Source organism: Nicotiana attenuata, chromosome 1 (assembly GCF_001879085.1).
Source record: "Nicotiana attenuata strain UT chromosome 1, NIATTr2, whole genome shotgun sequence".
NCBI classification, from domain to species: domain Eukaryota; kingdom Viridiplantae; phylum Streptophyta; class Magnoliopsida; order Solanales; family Solanaceae; genus Nicotiana; species Nicotiana attenuata.
Genome location: NC_031989.1, coordinates 63,527,225 through 63,549,912, shown reverse-complemented (window position 1 = coordinate 63,549,912; position 22,688 = coordinate 63,527,225). Strand labels below are relative to the sequence as shown.

Genomic DNA, 22,688 nt, shown 5'->3' with positions numbered 1-22,688 from the left:
GGTTAAGATAGGAAGGGCAGCTGCAAACTTTACGGTAAAGCCTTTATGTTTACATGATAAGAACATAGTGTAGACGCAGAATAGTCCACAGGATCACTCATCAGTCTTTCTTTGACTTTCCTGATCTGTAGTTGTATGGCATTCCTGCTTAGAAAATGAAAATACTTTTTCTTTTATATGATGAGGATCTCTGTTCCAAAAGTTGCAAGCATTACTCTCATGTGAATAAATATGTTGAAATATATAGTTTTTTTCTGGAAATTTTCTCTCTCTAGGAAAAGTAAACAAGAGAGCTACAGTCTGCTAGAAATCACCAAGATAATTCACTCTTCTTTTGATATTCTCTTTTCCTCATGTGCTATTCACTTTTGCTTAATTCTTTGATGATAAACAGAGTATGATACACCACTGGACAAATCATGTAAAGGAAATGGAATCATCTAACAATGTGTTCTAAGCGTCAAAAGTGACATGTGGGTCGATGCAAGAAAATTTCTACGTCTCATGAAGTTACAACCCCCCCCCCCAAAAAAAAAAAAAAAAGTCGAGTGCTACTTTCTCTGTCCCAGTTACTTGAGCTACTTTTCCTTTTCCCTTATTCCCAAGCTACTTGACCTTCTTTTTGGATGAAAATCCCCAATATGATAATTCTACTAAATTTAAGCTAACAAATCCCGCCTCTGTGCAAAGTATAATAGGTCACAATCGGGGATAAGGGAGATGTACGATGGGGTGATGGTTAGCATAAAAATACTCAAACTAATTCGAGGAGTCATACGGTCGATCCCAACTAGTTTGGGAATTACGCGCAGTTCATGTATAAATTTAAGCTAACACTATCTTTTTTTTTTTGTTAGTTATCTAGATACCGATAAAATAACCACAAGGGCAGATTTTTGTACATATTTAAATAGATGTGATATATCTTTGACACTCTACTCCACCTTGTATACATTTAAATATCGTCCTGAATCTCCTCTAGGTCGGTCTCATATGGTAACACATGATAGGAGGGAGTACAAAAGTAAGTGTGACACCATGATATAAAAAGCAAGTTAGGACACCTAATTTCAAGGTGGTTTAGGAACTCACTAGTTGTGCTTGAGCTTCAGATTTCTCATCATATCATGTTGGCTTGCTTCATTTCCTGTTTCCCGAGTAGATTTCGACAAACTTTATGTCATATACAAGTGTTGCATTTCCAGGAATATTGCAGTCCCCTACACAAATAACAAACAGAAATCATAATTACTGTGTAAATACCTTTTTATTAAAGAAAAGAAAAAATAAAATATTACTGCGTAAACAACTGCAATCACAACAAACTGAATATATTCTTGTTATTTGCAGAGATGAAAAAGTTAGATGAGTAACATGATGAAAACAGGCAATGAGTCCTTCACAGCCTCCCAAGGCCAATGGTAGCTAGATCCTATAATTGAGGAATATACATTGATTAAGATTTCTAAGATAAATTGCATACTCATTGACATCCACCCTTTCAGAACACAGTAAGCAGAGTTGTTGAAGATGCTACTTGCAAGTAAGTGTTTCTTTCAATAATAATGCAAGTTTTCTTCTCACCAGTAAAACAAAGGAAAAAATTAAAAGACTTATTTTGGCTTAGCTTGATGAAGATAAAGAATAGGCCTTATCATCTGATGTCACGAGCTGATATATGTCTTAAGGAACCCAACAATATAATGCATTTAAAATGTACCAAAAAAACACACCTGAAAAGCAGCCTGCTGGTTCTGGTCCATATGCCAAATGTGGAGGAATCTGAAGCTTACGTTTTCCACCTATGTACCAAAACTTCTAAAGTGAACTATGCTGGGAACAAGAAAAACGTCCACAGGAAGCTCTTATTAGCTGTAAGATCTTACCAATATGCATTGGCGGTACCCCTTCACCTCCCAAGATTCCTTGATCTAATCCCTTGATAACCTGTCAACAGCATGCCCCAGTTCACGAATTGTAGATGAGGTATTGCAAAAATTGAACTATACTCTTCATTTTGTTTTTCGTTTATGTTTCTTATTCATGTACTCCTCCAACCTGAACCTTAGATAAAGCTCTTGGATCTCGTTGCAATTGCAAATTGAGGTGTAAATTACCTCATAGTGAATATATATAGCAAGAGATTCCAGTATAACAGAAAGTTATGGCTTACTGAGAAGTATTGGTTATCACTTAGCAGCACGCTATTTCTGTCTTCCTTTGATCAATAAGCAAATGAGGTTGCTGATGTTACATGGTGCGACAAAATCGACCTTGGGCCTAACTCAATCCCATAAGCTAGCACATGAGGGGAGGATTGACCGTATAAGGAGATCACAATATGTAGGAAACCTGCCCCCCTCCCTGGACTACCCAAATGGAATGTGGATAACATAGCACAAAGGTCCAACACTGAGAAACGCAACAAAAAGGATCAATGATTTTGGCTCTGATACCATGTAAAAAAAATGGAGCTTGGGCGTAACTCAACCCTAAAAGCTAGCTCATGAGGGGAGGATTGCCCAGGACCATATAAGGATACCACAACCAATTCCCTCAACCAATGTGCGAATTAACAAATGGAAATAATCTTATCTAGTTATACTCCATTTGATATCCCAAAACATGGTTGTCACCTTTCTGCAAGCTTCTTTTATATTTCATTCATTTTCCTTCTTTCTTATATGGATAAATGTTTTTTTTATAGTAAAAGATCTCGGTAGCAAAAACAGCGAACGAGGGCACGGGGAATAGGAAAGATGTTAATACATATCCAGACAGTAAGACTAGCTTAATAAAGCCTAGAAGTCTAGTAAATTTGGATGATGGTAACATACACTTACTTTTGTAAAGTAAGAGGCTGCAAACATGGATGATAAATATCTTCAATTTCCAGCATTTATGAAAGTCAAGAAAACAGTGGAAATGAAAAAAGAGGATACACTAAAACATGGATGATAATGCCCTAACAGTTGCTTAATTTAATAACAGTGTCGTTTACATTGTTCTCTTAATCTATTTTTACAAACTGCTCATATTTTGTTTGTCATTACATAGATATCTGTCCAGCTTGATACACTTTTTATGATCTTATTTTTGATGCATATAGTGTATAGACAATAGAAACTATAAATATATACAAACACCATTTCAACTGTCTATCTGATAGATAACCAGTCCTATTCAGATATACAAAGCAGAAGCTAATTCGGAGTCACACTTTATAGCATCAGTTGCAATGGCTTACATCTGACCCCAAAACATACCTTGCCCATGCCGAGGCGCATGGTCAGGGGTCGACCACGTTTATAGCTGCTGTCGAAAACTATGCCATCCCCAAACCTTGCAGTATAGTGAATCTGCGAGAATAATATACCATTCTCAAGTTCAAGAAAGATTAGAGATAGATAACTAGATACTCAAACATTCCCATAGAGACTTACATTAATGAGCTGGTTATAAGGAGCCTCTTGACCAGAGCCAACAGCAATGTCACAATAACCAAGTCCAGAGCGAGCAAAATTGAAGTCACAAGTGGGCTCAGCAGTAGTAGCATAGTATTCAATTCTGGTAGCATCAGCAGTTAGCGGTGTCAAAGCCACTACTGAAGCAGCTAATATTCCAACACCCACTTGCAAAATTTTCTTCTTATTTATAGTAGGAGTTGATTGTATTTGTTGTGGCGAAGAAGAAGCCTTGAAAGTGGCTGCTGTAGCTGTGGGCTTTGGAGTGAAGGGTTGAAGCTTTGGTGATGAAAAGGCTAATGAAGAGACTGCCATTTTTATGTCTTTGTGATTTCTATCTCATTAATCTGCAGCTTGTGGGCTGTATTTTAGATATATGGGCATTGGTTGTTTTTGAGAAGAGGTGAAGATGAGTCATCATACATTTTTGGGGCCCATTTTGGCACACGTGCGGGCCAATTGGCTTTCCCTGGTTTTCGTTTGGTTGCCGGTTAGAGTTATGCAGGTATTAGTTATACATGTATTAGTTATGGAGGGATAAGTTATGCAGGGATAAGTAATGCAGGGATTAGTTATGCAGGTATTAGTTATGCAAAGATTATTTTTTTGAATATTTGGTTTGTTGTATTAGAAATTGATATACATTATATATATTTTAAAGTAAAATGCTTGTTTACAACTATACCCCTGGCCTTCTTTTGCATTGTTTTTTCTCTCTTTCCATTTATGTAGGAAACAATTTAGTTAGGAACTTTGGGTGTTACTTTCACTTCTTCGTCATACTACTGAACTATGTGAAGTTTAGACATATTTGATTTTCACTTCTTAGTTTTGGTATTTCCATTTTCTAGTGGCTTCTCCAGTTTGCTTTTGCTAGTTTGTTCTTTAAAAATGAGAGAAGACAAGGTATATAGTTGGCAAGTGAAAGCAAGTGAAACCTGTTGACGGGTTGGCAGAGAAATAAGGAAGCCTTATGTGTAAAGTGATAGGGGTAAATTTGTCATTTCAGTATTTTATCCATGTATTACTAATACATGTATTAGTTATTCTATATTCTACCCCGCATAAAATAATACACAGATTGACTCATAACTTATACATGTATTATTTATGCATAGTTGAAAAATGTCAACCAAACATGGTATTAGTTATGCAGAATTTTATACAAAATAACTATTGCCTACAAAACATGGTATAAGTTATGTTACCCCTTATACATGAATAACCTTTCTTCTAACCAGCTACCAAACGACCTCTAAGGGTATTTTAACACAAATAGCCGATCACATTTACAATTTACTTTTTTTGCCGATATACATAAATTATATATTGATTCTACACAATTGTACATATATAATACATGAATTGTTCATATATTATTTTTCGTTTAAACATTAGATGGGAGGCTATTTGAGTTAATTCTTCTTTTCTAATTTGTTGATTTTGGGCAGTTCGGGGCACATGATCCAAGCAAGGACTGCACCCCGATGCAGACATCCTACCTTAATACAAGCACTAGTAGCTCCTTTTACCATTTGTTTAATTTAAGGGGAAATTACTTTAAAGGCATTTTCATATCTTGGTATAGTGGCTTCAAGTATCCAATATTATCTTCGTCCCAATTTCTATAGTATTTTTTGCTTATCCAGATTTAAACTTCATAATTTTAGCCATAAAATCTTTTTTGAAGATGAAATTTATATATTTAAAAATTATGTAAAAAGTATTATTAGTCAGAATAATAAATAATTGAAAACATTTAAAAGACATATGCAAAAATCATGATCAAAGAAGAATTTGTTTAGCTCTCAAAATTCAAATACTTTCACATAAGGGACATATTAAGTATTACCTAGCCCATATTTAAATTCAAGGGGGTTAAAATACGAGATATTATAAAACTAAAAATTATACTAAACATAATGGGTGCTTTTAGATCACAAGAGTTTGGAGTTAAAAACATTTATAACAAAACATCCTCCTATTTTATCAAGTTCATCTGGTACTTGGTAGATTAATTGCAAAATCATTAACCTGCAATCATGAATGTTTCTAGCTAATCTCATCTTTCGAAATAATTAGCTTTGGAGTTTTGTTTCTTTCACAAACTCGTTAATTTTCAGTCAAAGTTTTTATCGTCATTGTTACTAACCAATTAGGATAGAACCTACCAACTTTCCCGTTGGAAGATGATAATAAATTCGTCAATTAATGATACTCTCGTGGCTTTGGCACTTCTACTTTGAATTCGTTGTGTCCTACCCCTCCATAAACTATCCATCACCTAAGACTCCTTTAAAGGGGAAAAAGAAAACATGGGAGTATTAAAGATGTTTACCCTAAAAAACACATAACAATTGAATTTATACGCGATTTTAAAAATACATGATATAACTTGGTATAAATTGAGAAGACAGATTAATATTGAAATTGACGATAAGAAAAATCACTACAACAAATATGGGATACAACGACATTTTATAAATGTCGCCATAAATCACTTAAATGTCACAAAATTGTTTACCGATATTTATTTTATATTTATATTAATGTCGGTATTTTCAATGTCGTTAATTTTGTGACATTTAAATTAGTGTCGGCAAATAACTAGCGACATTTATTTACTATGTTTTCAAATGTCAATAATTTGAGCTCTTAATCTATTTTGTTTGTGACATGTATAGAAATGTCACCAAATTATTTATAATTTCTCCCATATGATTTGAATATTAATATCACTATCAATATTTATGGTTAAGATTAGAATAAAGACATTTGCCAAAACTAATGCTTTTTTGTTCTTTTATGTAGTGTAAAAAGGAATAAAATCACTTTTTTACTCATTTCAAAACTTTCCAAGAGGCCTACAGCCACACACCAGTAACACTACGGACAATTAAAATAAACAACAATTACTTGAACATGTAACTACAATTACATAACCATAAATTTTCCCAAAAAATTTCAAAAAAAAAAAAAAAAAACCAATAATTCAAAGCTTCAAGCAGCCATGTGTTTTTCTGATGAAGTGTTCCATGCTTTCTCTTAGTCAAGATTCTTCACAGTAGTAATTGATCTCACAACCTTCAAAAACTGATGTATCCAAGATCTGAGATCAAAAAAGAAAAATTATCACCAAACATATTAAGAGAAACGGTAAGTGACAAAATAACACTAATGTCAAGTACCATGCTTCTAAACTGTTTGCAGCAAATTAACCTATAGAAAGAAAATTGAAATAAACAACGAAAGAGACAAAAAAAAAGTTTAAGGCCTTTAGTTATCACAATAGCACAAATCTCATTTCACTCGAAACGAAAAGGATAAACTTACATAGCACGAGTTAGATTAGATGAATCTGATCGGAAATCGCGACGACGACAGCGGCTAGTGGCTGAAATTTTAGATACGGCTAGCGGCCCCTTCTAGGTTTGAAACGTTTCAAAGATTCAAAATGAAATCTCCATACTATAGATTATAAATCTAGGGTTAAGGTTTAACATTCAAAAGCAGCCACGAATCAAAATATAGAAGATTGAGATTTATGAATCTTAGATTGATTTGAGATACCTTATCGGTGAATTGGGATTAGAGTGAACGGAAGATGTAGAGATCAACTAATGAAGTTTTAGGGTGCCTAGCGGTTTGCGGCTTGAAGAGTCCTAAACCAAATAGAGTTAAATGTTTTTAAACTTAGATTAATATTTATATTGGCCAAAAAAGTTACTTTTTGACATTAATTATAAATGTCACTTGTTTATGTAGTTTTACTCCTAGTAACGTGACATTTAAATCAAATTTCAAAATATTTTTGTCATTTTCCATCAAATGTCGGCATTTTAGTGACATTTTCTAAAAAAACGTCAAGTAATTGACTTTTTCCGACATTTATTATAAGTGTCATTAATTAAATGTCGTCGTATCTCATATTTCTTGTACTGAATTGAATAGCCTTGGCCTTCGAGTTCGATCACTCTCGAACCAAGAAATGCCTCTACTGATGTAAGAACAGAATAACAAGGCGATAAGAGCTAAGAATAACAGTATATTGCTTGTATTGTGTAATACAATGTGTGTTACAAATGATTAGATCTCCCTTTATATAGTAGGGGTGTCCTACTCTTGATACAACTCTATACAAGGTAAAAAATCTCACGATTTGCTAATTAACGGCCTCTCCTTGATACGTGCCGAGATTCCTGCCGTGATCTTCAACTGATCGCGGATATCTCGGCCCTCTGTTATTCGGCTCGACAGATTTTCCTCGATCTTTTTTGGTCTCGATCTTGTTCGGCCCTGATAATTAGGGATTTTGACAGCTTATTTGCTCTCTTTTACTTGCGTTTTAGCTCAAAAATGCTCAAAGATATTCCTGGAAACTAACAAATGTGCTTACTTGCAAAAATATTAGAAAACCCGCCAAAGAAGTCAAAAAAGTGAACAAGAACCAAAACAGGGCAAATGAGATAGCAGTGTGGACCGCACAATTCTAGTGCGGCCGCAAAAGGAGATTCAGAGAAGTATGTTTTTGCCAGCTCAGGGAGTGCGGACCGCACAGAAATTGTGCGGCCGCAGGAGGTCAAGTGAGGCCGCATCCATTTTTATGCGGACCGCAGAGTTGAGATTCAGAGAGCTGGAAAGTTTTGGGGTGCGGACTGCATCATTTTTGTGCGGCCGCATAATCCTGAGTGCGGACGCACCCACTTTTATGCGGACCGCAGAAGCCTGAAGATTTCAAGCCCAATTTCCCAAGACTGCGGACCGCACTAGAATTGTGCGGTCGCAGAAGCCCATTTTGCGGTCCGCATCAGAATTAGGCGGCCGCACAACCTCCGTAAGGGTATTTTTACTAGATATTTTCAACTTAGTATAAATAAAACTTTTTGTCATTTTTATGTTAAGTTTAGTTGGCAGATGTGCACCTGAACGTTTTTCTTTACTTCTTTAAGTAATTTTGTATTAGATTGATTTCTTAAAACTAGATTTTCTTTGTTTAATCTTAATTTCTTCATTTTTCCTGAGTAGTTAAATCTTTAGCTAGGGTTGTGGCCCAACCCTAGTGTGGGTATTTAATTTTAGAGGCTTGTTTGTGATTGGGTTAGTGATATTTATCCTTATTTATGCTTAAACCCTAGAATTAATGGTTGCAAACATTGATTCATGCCTTTTTGGTCTTTGCTTGAAAAAGAGAGACTAGGTTTAGGAAAACTTGGCTAACAAGGAATTGGGGTGAACTCAAGAAATTGATAGCGCCAATTAAAGGATCAAATCTAGAGATAGTGAGACCCGAATTGAGCATATATCACTTGATTTGTGTTATACCCATTTGGGCTTGAGAAAGCCAATTGGGTAAAATCACTCAAACTACCGAGAGGTATAGAGTGAGCAATTGCGTGTGATTGCTAACCATGACCTCGATAAATCAAAATTGCCCTATAGTTTACAACCTGTTAGGTAGCCACCTTGGTGGAGGTCACGACCCTAGATTCCTTTATCATTTGAAAAACACTCAAAACTAAAAACACTGTCTTCTAGTTATTATTTGCAATCATTAGCTAAAAGTAGAAATAGAAAATAACCAATGAACATGTGGAAGTCCAATTTAAGGCACATCATACATTTACTCTAGTTATATACCTAATCCAAATTCTAACTCCGTGTGGATTCGACCCGACTCGTGTTGGGTTTATTATTGCTTCGACCGCCTCACTACCTAATTGTGGTGTGAGTTTGGGCGAGATCAATTTTTGGCGCCGTTGCCGGGGAGTTAAACGGATTTAGCTATATATCTAGGTTTTTGTGTGTTTTGTCTTTCTTTCCTTCCGAGTTACTAATTTTGTGTTTGAATTGATTCTAGGTACGAAAATGGCTCTCAACAACGAGCCAATCGGAAATGTGCACTTGGGGGAGGACGTGGACGATGATGCCATGGATGAGGTTCCTATTGAGCCTCAAGCTAATAGACGAGGTCGCCCGCCTCACGATAATGTGCCCGTCCCTCCCCCACCTCCACCAAGCGCGGTAGCCCACCGACAATTGCCAAACGAGGGTTATGCAAGTGCTATAGTCCTGCCCCACATTAGGGCGGGCAACTTCCAAATCACCAACGTGATGCTTACACTACTTGAACAATGGGATTTCTTCACTGAGGCTCCGAATCAGAATGACTACAAGCATCTCAAGGGGTTCGTCAATACTTATTAGGCGAGCAAGCAAACAAATGTTTCTGAGGACACACCGAGGTTGAGGCTATTTCCCTTTTCTCTAAGGGGAAAAGCATTAGACTGGTTAGAGAGGTTGCCCAACCATTCCATCACCACTTGGGATGAGTTGGTAGAAAAGTTCATTTCCAAATTCTTCTCTCCGGGACATATGGCAACGTTTCGGGATGAGATTCTTGCTTTCAAGCAAGAACCTAATGAGCCATTGCATGAGATTTGGGAAAGCTATCGTACCTAGTTAAAGAGTGTCCGAACAATGATATAACCGAGGCCATGATCCAACAGACCTTCTACATGGGGATCAACATAACTAATCAATGTGTGGTTAACCAACTCGCCGGGGGTAACTTCATGAACACGCCATATGCCGAAGCCTGTGAAATTCTTGATGAGATGGCGGATACCTCTTCGGCGTGGCAAAGTAGAGCCAATGTGCCACAAGGTGACCCTAATGTTATTCACTTACACAAGGAGCTACATGACCACGGGCAAGCTATAGCCAAGTTGACAAATACGATGAACCAATTGGCCAAGGCTCAACTTCAACAAGTTCAAGGGCCGAAACAAGTGCATGTAATGGAAGGTGTGAATATGATGGTAAACAAAAGACGGCAACACGGTCGACAAATGCAAAACCGTCCGGAACAATTTATGCAAGATGATAGTGGTTATGATCAAGGTGATTCATTCAATGAGAAAGATGAAGAATTTCAATATATCAATAATTATCAAGGTCAAAGAAACAATGCTCAAGGGCAAAATCAACAACAATGGAGGTAACAAGGGAACCAAGGTAATTGGAACAACCAAAACCACCAAGGCAATTGGAGTGGTGGTAATTCTAATCAAAGCAATTGGAAAAATCAAGGAAATCAAGGCAATTGGGGTGACAACAATCAAGGCGATTGGGGGGGCAATAATCAAGGAGGGTAGAACAACAACAACAACCGAGGGCCGGGTTTTCAAAGTCCTACGATGTTCCAACAACCAAGAAATACACCTCCCTATCCTTCTCAAGGACCAAGCTCTTCTTCCAATAAGATGGGTAGAATTGAAAACATGTTTAAACAGATGATGGAGAAGAACGCCGACTCCGATTCTCAAATAGTCTCGCACAATGATAACTAGGGACTCTAGCCTATTTTATGCTCCCTTTTCCTTGAGTTTTGGACTAAAATGTGTATAAGTATTCCCAAAAGCTAACTTCTTATGCTTGTTTGCAGTGTTTAGTCAAAAGGAGACAAGGATGTCATAACCAGCTCAAAAAGGAGTGAAACCTGCACAAGTTCAAAGCCAAGTCAAAGCAGCGCTACAGCGGAAAATCCACCGCGACCGCAGAAGACCCACCGCGACCGCGGTCCTTTTATCGCGGTCCGCGGTGGCAAGGTTCAGAGAGATGATTTTCTGGGATTGAAAGCTATCGCGGTCCGCGGTGATTTTATGCGACCGCGGTACCTCTACCGTGACAGTGGTCCTTTTACCGCGGTCCGCGGAGAAGAGATTCAGAGAGCCTGGAGTCTGAGCTAAAGCTGAAGACCGCGGTCCGCGGTTGATTTACCGCGGCCGCGATAGCCTCACCGCTGCAGCGGTCCATTTTCCGCTGTTAGCGGTACCTCCCTCAGGGGCATTTTTGTTCGGAAAATTTGGTGTGTATTAATACTACTTCTTCAGATTTTTAGGTCATCTTATCAGTAGTGAGCACGTGAACGGCGACTTTTACCTATTTTGAGTAATTTTGTAGCTAGTTTAGCAATTAATCTTAGTTTCTTATCTTGTAATTACAATTTATGGATTATTCTTCATCTCAATTTATGATTTCTTCTTCAATTATGAGTAGCTAAATCTATTAGCTAGGGTTGTGGCTCAACCCTAGTGTGGGTATTTAATGGGTCTCTTATTTTAGGGCTTATATGTTTATGGGTGAATGATATTTGGCCTGTTTTGTGCTTTTAATGTTGAATTGGGGGTTGCAAACACTAATTTGTGCCTTTTTGACTTAGGCTCTTCTTGAGAAAGAGAGTCCAAGTCTAGGAAATTCAGGCCAACAAGGATGTGCATTCTATCTCATTCAAGAGATTGATAGCCCCAATTAAAGGGTTAAACCTAGAGATAGTAATACCCGACTTGAGCCAATTTTGCTTGCACAAATTTGAACACCCAATTGGACTTGAGAAAGCCAATTAGGGCATAGTCACTCAAACTACCGAGAGGTATAGAGTGAGTAGTTTCGCGCATTGGCTATATCACAATTCCAGCTATAACAAATTCCCCTAAGTTTTAGATCCCGTTAGATACTCACTTAGGAGTAAGTCACTTCCCTAGTGCCTCTTTACCAATCAAGAAAACCCTACAAAAAAATATCATACCTAGTAAAATTTCCTGCATCATTAGTATAAAATTTAGAATAGTAAAAAAAATCCAAGCATGTTTGGAAGTGTAAACAATTACATCGCGCATTGCTAGTTTAGGTAGGAACCCAATCCCAAACTTATTCTAGCTCCCTGTGGATTCGATCCTGACCTTCTCGGGTAAAATCTGCATCGACCGCTCTTGCCACTCTATAGTGGTGTAGGGTTGGACCCAATCACTTTTTGGCGCCGTTGCCGGGGAGCTAAACGATTTTGGCTATCTATCTATCTAGTTTTGTTGTTTTGTTTTTATTTCCTTCTAGTTTACTGACTCAGGTGAATCATCAATACAGGTACAAAAATGGCAAACAATGCTCCTCTTGGAGATATTCCACCGGGGGAGGAGGTTGATGATAATGGAGAGGATGAGGTACCTCTAGTGCCTCAAGGACAAAGGAGAGGCCGACATGCCAATGAAAATATTCCAGAACCTCCCCCGCCACCTCCAAGAGCTGTACCTCGGGTGCTTCAAACCAGGGCTACGCCAGTGCAATTGTCCCACCACGTATCCGGGCGGGCAATTTCCAAATTACCAACATGATGTTGACTTTGTTGGAGCAGCGAGGGTACTTCACAGGAGCTCCCCATCAGAGTGCGTACAAACACCTTAAAGGCTTCGTTGATACCTGTTGGGGAAGCAAGCAGACGAATGTGTCAGAGGATGCATTGCGGTTGAGATTATTCCCTTTCTCACATCGAGGGAAAGCATTGGACTAGCTGGAGAGACTTCCCAACCATACCATCCATACATGGGATGATTTGGCGGACAAGTTTATAGCAAAATTATTCTCGCCAGGTCACATGGCGACTCTGAGGGATGAGATCTTGGCGTTCAAACAAGAGCCCAACGAACCACTTCATGAGATATGGGAGAGATACCAGACTGTGGTGAAAGAATTTCCAAACAATGATATGACCGAGACAATGATACAACAGACATTCTACCATGGCATTAACACAACGAATCAGTGTATAGTGAACCAGCTCGCAGGGGTCAATTTCATGAACACACCGTATGATGAGGCTTGTGAGATATTGGATGAGATGGCGGACACTTCCTCAGCTTGGCAAAGTCGAGCTAATGTGCCACAGGGTGATCCCACGGTCATTCACTTGCATAAAGAGCTCCATGACCATGGTCAAGCAATAGCGAAGCTAACAACAACAATGAACCAGTTAGCAAAGGCACAATTACAGCAGGTTCAAGCACCACATCAAGTAAATGCTATGGAGGGTGTCAACATGTTGGTAAATAAAAGGAGACAAAGAGGTCAACAAAGCCAAGGGAGTCCGAATCAATATGACCAAGATAGTGGTGGGTCCAACCAAGATGATGGGTATGATGAGCAGAATGAAGAAGTCCAGTACGTGAACAATTATCAAGGCCAAAGGGGCAATGCTTCTAACCAACAACAACAATGGAGATCCCAAGGAATATGAGAATTGCGGCAATCAGAACAACTAAGGCAACTGGAGTGGCAACAACAATAATTGGGGCGGAAACAACAATAAGGGTAGTTGGAACAATGGCAAACAAGGAAATCGGGGGCAAGGCTTTCAAAGGCCCCCGATGTATCAACAACCAAACAACCCACCCCCATTTCCATCCCAAGGTCCTAGCTCATCAAACAATGAAATGGGGAGGATCGAAACGATGTTTGAACAGATGATGAAAAAGAACACCGACTCTGCTGCCCAATTGGCATCCCAAAATACTTCAATCAGAAACTTGGAGGTTCAACTTGGCCAAATCTCACAATCCTTGAATACTCGCCCTAAGGGAGCTCTACCTAGTGATACGGTAGTTAACCCAAAGGGTGGGAACAATACCGGGCATGCAATGGCGGTAACTATAAGAAGCGGTCGAGGTGGTGATGTGAATGCCTCCAAACAAAAGGAAATTTTGAGTGATGAAGTTGAGTTGCAAGAGGATGATATCCCTTTAGTTGTTGAGAATGTGAATGATAAGAACTTGAATGAGGAAGTGAGGATTGGTATCCGGGATAACGAGGTGGAGACTCAGAATGACGTGAACCCGTCTAGGGAACAAGTAATAGACATGCCGGAAGCGGTTACGCCTAAAGCCAAGGCTCTTTTGCCAAGGCCTCCTCCACCTTACCCCCAAAGGCTTGCGAAGCAGAAAAATGAGAACCAGTTTAAGAAATTTATTGACATGATGAAGAACTTATCAATCAATGTTCCTTTGGTGGAGGCTCTCGAGCAAATGCTGGGTTACGCCAAGTTCATGAAAGACTTGGTGACAAAGAAGAGATCCATGGAATATGAGACCATCAAGATGACTCACCAAGTTAGTGCAATTGTGCACTTGATGGCTCCAAAGCTAGAAGATCTCGGCGGTTTCACCATTCCATGCACCATTGGGAGTGCAAACTTTGCAAAAGCACTATGTGATTTGGGAGCAAGCATCAATTTGATGCCTTACTCCGTGTTCAAAACTTTGGGTATCGGGCAACCGAGGGCGACTTCAATGATATTGGAAATGACGGATAGAACGATGAAGAGGCCACTTGGTATTACTGATGATGTTCTTGTCCGGGTGGATAATTTATCTTGCCTGCTGTGATTCTCGACTGCGAGGTCGATTATGAGGTGCCTATAATTTTGGGAAGACCTTTCCTTTCAACTGGGAAGGCATTGGTCGATGTGGAAGCAGGGGAACTCACCTTCCGGGTGGGTGATGAAAAAGTGGTCTTTCATGTGTGAAAATCAATGAAGCAGCCAAATAGCAAGGAAGTGTGCTCTTTTGTGGATCTTGTCACGGAGGTGATCGTTGATGATACTAGTGCCATGATCAATGTGGAGGATCCTCTAGAAGCGGTATTGTTGAACCTTGATGTCAATGAGGATGAAGGAAGGGTGGAGTGTGTCAATGCTTTACATGGTATGGGGTCTTATTCTTATGAGCCCCGTAAGCTCTCTCTGGATCTTGAGAACAGAAAAATTCCCCCAACAAAGCCCTCAATTGAGGAACCTCCCCTATTGGAGTTGAAGCCTTTGCCTCCACACCTCAGGTATGAATTCTTAGGCCCTAGTTCAACTTTGCCAGTTATTCTTTCCTCTTGTCTTACTAACATGCAGGTAGATGCCACATTGGCGGTGCTCCAAAAATGGAAGAAGGCAATTGGATGGAACCTAGCTGATATTCGGGGAATAAGCCCCTCCTTTTGCATGCATAAGATTATACTTGAAGATGATGCCAAGCCCTCCGTGGAACATCAAAGGAGGTTGAACGAGGCTATGCAAGAGGTTGTCAAAAAGGAGGTGATCAAGTGGCTTGATGCAGGGGTTGTGTACCCCATCTCGGATAGTTCTTGGACTTTTCCGGTGCAATGTGTGCCGAATAAGGGTGGTATGACCGTGGTTACCAATGAGCAAAACGAGTTGATTCCAACCAGGACTGTCACCGGATGGCGGGTGTGCATGGACTACTGCAAGCTGAATAAAGTGACCCGAAAGGATCATTTTCCATTGCCCTTTCTTGAACAATTGCTAGATAGACTTGCTGGGCGTGCTTTCTACTGTTTTCTGGATGGGTACTCAGGTTACAACCAGATATTGATTGCTCCGGAAGATCAGGAGAAAACCACATTCACATGCCCGTACGAGACCTTTGCATTTTCCAGGATGCCTTTCGGTTTGTGTAATGCACCGGCCACTTTCCAGCGGTGCATGATGGCTATATTTACCGACATGGTAGAGGATTTCTTGGAAGTGTTCATGGATGATTTCAGTGTTGTGGGTGACTCTTTTGATGAGTGTTTGAATAATCTTGACAAAGTGTTGGCTCGGTGTGAAGAGACAAATCTTGTGCTCAACTGGGAAAAATGCCACTTCATGGTCGAGGAGGGCATTGTCCTCGGCCATAAGATCTCAAAGAAAGTAATAGAGGTGGGCAAGGCTAAGATCAAAGTGGTTTCAAGGCTCCCTCCTCCTACTTCAGTCAAGGGGGTTAGGAGTTTTCTTGGGCATGCGGGTTTCTACCGAAGATTCATCAAAGACTTTTCTAAGGTAGTGAATCCTTTGTACAAACTATTGGAAAAGGATGCAAAGTTCGTGTTCAATGAGGAATGCATGAAAGCTTTTGAACTTCTCAAGTACAAATTGACAACTACTCCTATCATAACCGTATCCAATTGGAGCTTACCTTTTGAGCTTATGTGTGACGCAAGTGATGTTGCGGTGGGAGCGGTCGTAGGTCAAAGGATAAACAAGATGTTTCACCCGATGTATTATGCAAGCAAAACAATGAATGATGCTCAAGTGAATTACACTGTGACGGAAAAAGAGTTGTTGGCAATTGTGTTTGCAATGGAGAAATTTAGGCCCTATCTCATGGGGGCTAAGGTGATAATTCATACTGACCATGCTGCACTCCGCTACTTGATGACAAAGAAGGATTCCAAATCAAGGTTGATGAGATGGGTCTTATTGCTTCAAGAGTTTGACCTTGAGATTGTTGATCGGAAAGGGTGTGAAAACCAAGTGGTACGATGCGGGTTCGATTCCCGCTACCCTCCCTATATCTATTTATTCGAAATATTTTAATCTATTCATTAATTCAAATTTAGTTTATTAGTATTAGTACATCATTGAATATACAATTCCAAAAATTCTTTCACATCCGATTCTTTCTGTTTTTTTTTCAAACAAAAAGTTTAAATACGAAAAAAAATCAAAATGAAAAGCGTCCATTGTCTAATGGATAGGACAGAGGTCTTCTAAACCTTTGGACCACTTTTCCCGCTTGGAGGAAGAAGGGAGGCCCCTTGATGGCCTAGAAATTAATGATTCATTCCCTGATGAGCAACTCCTCTCGGTATCCGTGAATGACATGCCTTGGTTTGCGGATGTTGCCAACTTTCTTGTGACCGGTATTGTCCCGTGTGAGCTCTCTTCTAAACAAAGGAAGAAGCTTAAATGGGACAGTTTGGACTAATATTGGGATGAGCCTTACTTGTTCAAAATCTGTAATGATGGGGTGATCCAGAGATATGTTCCGGAAGAGGAGCAAATGAGTATTCTGGAGGCTTGTTATTCCTTTCCCTACGGTGGTCATCATGGTGGGGCGAGAACAACTTCAAAGGTGCTTAGTTGTGGTTCTTATTGGCCTACTCTATACAAGGATGCGGGTGAGCTGGTGAAGAGATGTGAAGTGGAATTTCAAAGAAGGATGAGATGCCTCTCAACACTATTCTTGAGGTTGACATATTTGATGTTTGGGGCATTGATTTCATGGGACCCTTTGTGAGTTCTTATGGCAACACATACATTCTGGTGGCCGTTGATTATGTTTCAAAGTTGGTCGATGCCGTGGCTTTACCCAACAACGAGGCCCGGAGTTTGGTGACTTTTCTCAAGAAGAGTATCTTTACTCGGTTTGGCACTCCTAGAGCTATCATCAGTGATGGGGGTTCTCATTTTTGCAATAAGGCATTTGAAACTTTGCTTGCACAGTATGGTGTCAATCACAAGGTTTCTACCCCTTACCATCCTCAAGCTAGTGGGCAAGTTGAAGTCTCCAACAGGGAGATCAAAAGCATATTGTCAAAGACGGTGAATGCAAATAGGACCGACTGGTCAAAGAAACTAGATGATTCTTTTATGGGCTTACAGGACTGCTTACAAGACTCCGATTGGTATGTCTCCGTACCGGTTGGTGTTTGGGTAAGCTTGCCATCTCCCAGTTGAGTTAGAGCACAAGGCAATGTGGGCTTTGAGGAAGCTAAATCTTAATAGGATGTTGCAGCAAATTTCCGTGTGGAGCAACTCAACGAGCTTGATGAGTTCCGGTTTCATGTTTACTCCAGTGCGTCCTTGTATAAGGACAAGATGAAGTACCTACATGACAAGTATGCTCGGGGCAAGGAGTTCAAAGTGGGTGATCTGGTTCTTTTGTTCAACTCCCGGTTACGACTGTTTTCAGGAAAGCTTAAGTCGAAATCGAGTGGACCTTTTGAGGTGGTGCTTGTGACTCCGTTTGGTGCTCTTGATTTGAAAAACAAAAATGGTGAGATCTTCAGAGTTAATGGGCACAGAGTCAAGCACTATCTTGGCAAGTTTGATGACAGCCACGTGGTGGCAATGATCCATCTCAAGTGATTGATGGTAACCTGCGTCGTGCTGCGATGTTAAATCAGGCGCTTCTTGGAAGGAAACCCATGTGTTTTTCTTTTTGTTTTTCTTTGATTTTCTTCTTAGTGTAGGATTTGTTCTTGAACTAACTGGTTGTGAGATGTGTATAGGGATGTTTGATGCAGTGCAGGACAAATCTGGAAAAATTTGGCACTCTCTGAAGTTTGGACTGCTTCCGCGCTCGATTTTTCGCGGTCGCAATGGCCTTACCGCGGAGGAAAAAATTGATCATGGACAGCGGTGCTAAAAGGTCCCAAATAGAGGTTCTCTAAAGTTCCAATCGCTGCCGCGGTGCATTTTTCGCGGTCTGCGGTGGCTTATCGCTGTCGTGGAGCATTTTCCGCAGTCTGCGGTGGTCTCAAAGCAATAGCTCTTCTGAACTTCACAACCGCGATTCGCGGTGCATTTACCGCTGCCGCGGTAGGTAAGATTGTGTGGGTCCCCGGGTTTTTCTATAAATAGAACCTCAGGCCCCCTTTTACACTTTTCGCTCCTTGCATTCTCAAACAACATAGAACACTGTTCACATACACCTTAATTTGCACAACACAAGAACTGAACTTCATTTGTATTACATCTCACTTATGGTAATTCAAATCTATCCTTAGTCTTTAATTTTGTTCTTATTTTCTTTTAACTTGATTGTTCTTACTTCTTCTTCTTCCTTCTTCTATTAATTTTGACTTAGGGTTCCATAGTGTTAATTAGATTAGGTTTCAATTAGTTAGAAATGGTTATTAACTATCTAGTGGGATTGATAATGTGTTGATTAATGCTAAAATGCATGAAAAATTAGAAACCCTAGGTCCTGAGCCCAAATTTGACCTCCGCGGTCCGCGGTTGTTTTTCCACGATCCGCGGTCATCTTTGTTTTTGGGAGATTGTTAAGTCCTAATAACCGCGGTCAGCGGTGGCATTTTCCGCTGTCAGTGGTGCCTCTCCGCGGCCGCGATAGTTTTTTCGCGGTCCGCGGTGATAAAGTTCAGAGAGGTAATTTTGAGGGACTGCGGCCGCGGTTGATTTTTCGCGGTCCACGGTGTAGTCTTCGCGGCCGCGATGCATTTTCCGCTGTCCGCGGTCTGCTATTTCCACTGATATTCTGCACTGCTTCTTCTGGCATTGATACTAACAATGTTCAACTGATTATACTTGCATACAATGGTTAAATGCAGAGGAGGTGGTGACAAACAAAAAGAAAGAGGGGAGTCCTCCCGGGGTAGGGGACGAGGAATGATCAAATTGACCCCACAATTTTGGAAATCAATTAGAGAAATGAGGAAGAGCATAAGAGCTGCTGATAGAGCTGCTTCCCATTCTGAGGGAAGTGAGTATGTGCCCTCCCGGGAGGCATCAGAGTCTGATTTAGTGCCAGAGCATGTACCCGACTTCCCGGAGAGACATAGGTTGAGAGATGTACCTACACCTCTAGACTCTCCTACTGCTCGTGCTTCAGTTCATGTTTCTTCTGAGTCGTCTAAGGGCTCAGCAGAGAGCAGCGATAGTGCAGCCTCTACCTCACCTACAGCTTCGTCACCTGGAGAGGATCCCGTTGATGATGAGGTACCGAATGAAGAGGAAGGGGGTGTGCCCCAACCCGGGGGCGTGGAAAGAACTAGAAACCCTGATGTGTGGAAAAGGAGGTTTGTCAGTGAGCTGGCATACCACAAGTTCCGGGAGTAGTGGCCTCTAAGGTCACTTATTCTTGAGCGCCATTTCACAGAGAGGGATCTTCTGCCTCACAACCCCAACGTGAAGAGGCAATTCAGGGAGCGATTGGGATGGGACTATTTCACCAGCAAGGTGTGTGATGCAAATGAGCACTTAGTCAAGGAGTTCTACGCCAATGTCTCCCACATTAAGAAGGATACAAAAGTAACTATGGTGTGGAACCTAAAAGTGAAGTTTGATGGGAAAACAATCAATGACTACCTGGGCTTTAATGATGAAGATGAGACTTTATACTTGGAGAAGGTGGCGATGGATGAGGCAACCCGCCCATGGTTGGCATCATACCTGGCTATCCCGGACACCACCCCAACATGGTTGACTACAGGGATTCCTATCTTGAGGAAAACCTTAAACTTTGAGGCGAAGGGGTGGGATACCTTTGTATGCAGCAGGCTGGACCTTCCTTCCCATGAAAACACCATGCCGGTCTCCAGGGCGATATTAGTGACGGCTATTATGGTGGGGTTCCCGATCAATGTTGGAAATTTCATGTCAAGGGTGATCACCAGAATGGTCAATGAGGGCAATAGATCGTACCCGTTCCCGAACTTCCTTACCATGTACTTGGAAGATCAGGAGGCAGAGAAAAGAAACTTTGATGTCAAGGTAAAACCCAAATTTCCATTTTCATGGTACAGCCTGAAGAGTCCAGACAACCCCAAATCCAAGGAATTCAAGGGCAAAGCTACTACTTCTACTGGCCAGTCTGAAGAGCCAGTAGTGGTAGTGACTACTTCACAGCCTCGGACTTCCATACCAGCTCCTGCCTCAGGACTATCTACTTCCATGCCTTCAGAAATTCCATCCTCCTCAGCATACCCATTGACGGCTCACAGGTTGAGCCAAACACTCTCCAATATCAACAACTGGATGCAGGCAGCAACTTCTAAGTTGTCTGTGCTATCTAGTTCAGTGGCAGCCCAGTTAGTGCCCCCACAGCCACAGGTGCCAGCTTCGGTAGAGGAGTCTTTCAAGGAGCTTCTGGACAACCAGAAGAAGCTCCTGGACAACCAGAAGATTATTATGGAGGCTCTAGCAGTTCAAGGAAAATCACTTCAGAAGCTGAGTGAACAGACAAAGAAGCTGAGAAAGACTCGGGCCTCAAAGGAGTCGGTGAAGCAGTTGAGGGGAGAGGTAGAGAAGATGAAGTCAGCTAGAGACCTTTCTTTGGAGTTACTGTTACTGGACCAGCCCCCAGCAGCTCATACTGAGCAGGTTCAGGAGCAAGAGACTCAGAGGGAGCCCAAGAGGAGGAGAGTGATGCCCCGAGTAGATGATGCAGAGATTCAGCTGGAGGAACCGGAGGGAGGTACCTCTATCCAGCCACAGGCCCCCGAGAACTCTGATCCAGGTGCCCAGCCACAGGACCCCATGCTACAACTGGACCCCATGCAGACGGAGGATCCATAGGGAGTTCTCTTTACTCTCTATCTTTCTTTTTGAGCTTATTTTTGGTTAGTTAGCAGGACAATTCTAGCTCTCATTTGAGGGGGTGGCCCTACTTTGATACTTTGATGATTTGGTTTGTAATTATGACACTATTTCCATTCTTTCTGTTTATTTTTCACTTTTGGTATGTACATAACTCTACCTTTTATTTCACTTGTTGTTGTTGTTCGATCTTAGTATGTATATAAAGTTACTCTGCCATGTATATATTCATTTCCTCTTATGTATATTCATTTAAACCCCCTATTGTACATATTTAGTTTACTTTCCGCATTTTTCTTCTTAGCTTCTTTTGCAATTTTTCTTAATAGTATAGCTTCTTATTTCATTTAGTAGCTTCTTTTTCGGTTAGTATCTTCTTATTTTATAATTTTGTGTGATCAATAAGCCCTTGGTTTTCTTAATGCCACGGTTCTTTCCAAAGGTGGAATTTGTGTGAACCCGGTGGCTCTTCCCGATGATGGATGGCATGACAACCTTCTTAAGGGTTTGAGTCTATTTTTCTTTTCGTTTTTGTGTAAATAGTAGTTAATGAGCAATGGTGCCTCAGGCAAAGCTTCACTTGGGCCTAACATATTTACCTTTGACCTTATGGTTAGAAATAAATTGGTGTGTAGGATGGTGATAGCTGTGACCTTAAGACTCTTGTGTTGACTAAACAATCATCAAGTGGTTTTTCGGAACCATTTGTGGTGGTCAAATCTTAGCTAAGGTTGTTATGGGCCCCCGACTCTGATCTTTAGCAATCCTATAGCTTGTGTGGTGAGGTATTGATTTGCAAGGCTAAGTCCCGTGCCAATAAGTCTAGAACTTGCCCTGAATGTTTGTTGAAGCTAAATCCTAAGTGTAGCTCGACTTGAGAAGTGATTATAGGCTCTCCTTGATCCTAATTGAGACTTGAAAACATCTATAGCCTCCCAATGATGATATCCCTAGTCAACCCCGTTGAGCCATAGCCCTTATTCTTTCAATAACCTTGATACAAGCCTTTATCCGTTCTAAAATGACCCTCTGTTGGCACCCTGTCTTTCCTTAGCACAAGGCAAAAGCATAAGTTTGGGGGGAGAGACGAGGAATGCATAAGTGATAAAAGGTACAAAATGAAGAAAAGGAAAGGCAAAAAGAGAAAAAGAAAGAAAAGACAAAAAGTCAAAAAGAAGGTGAACAATGTAGAGGAAATGAAGGGATTCAATAAAAACAAAAGGATGAAAGGCATGGAAAGGTTGGAAAGGAGAAAAAGAATTGAAATGATCAAGAAAGGGTGA

At 40.6% G+C, this 22,688-nt stretch overlaps 1 protein-coding gene and 1 long non-coding RNA gene across 6 annotated transcripts in view; both read right to left on the bottom strand.

The window, feature by feature from the left end:
* LOC109227617 (photosynthetic NDH subunit of lumenal location 4, chloroplastic) overlaps positions 1-3,840 on the bottom strand; it is a 13,320-nt gene extending 9,480 nt beyond the window's left edge. For 3 of the 5 annotated variants that reach the window (XM_019392818.1, XM_019392820.1, XM_019392826.1), the window contains exons 1-5: positions 3,444-3,840; positions 3,267-3,359; positions 1,887-1,947; positions 1,734-1,802; positions 1,093-1,220 (exon numbers count right to left, since the gene is read on the bottom strand). In XM_019392818.1, coding sequence (XP_019248363.1) covers positions 1,141-1,220; positions 1,734-1,802; positions 1,887-1,947; positions 3,267-3,359; positions 3,444-3,779 — 639 coding nt within the window. In that variant the 5' untranslated portion in view covers positions 3,780-3,840 and the 3' untranslated portion in view covers positions 1,093-1,140. Of the gene's footprint in view, positions 1-14; positions 148-1,092; positions 1,221-1,733; positions 1,803-1,886; positions 1,948-3,266; positions 3,360-3,443 lie in introns of those variants that run through there. The other 2 variants (XM_019392832.1, XM_019392836.1) reach the window with 2 other exon arrangements.
* Positions 6,281-7,137, bottom strand: LOC109241258. The gene is made up of 2 exons (XR_002070215.1): positions 6,798-7,137; positions 6,281-6,573 (listed from the first exon to the last, which is right to left on the bottom strand). It is a non-coding gene; the product is annotated as an uncharacterized LOC109241258 (long non-coding RNA).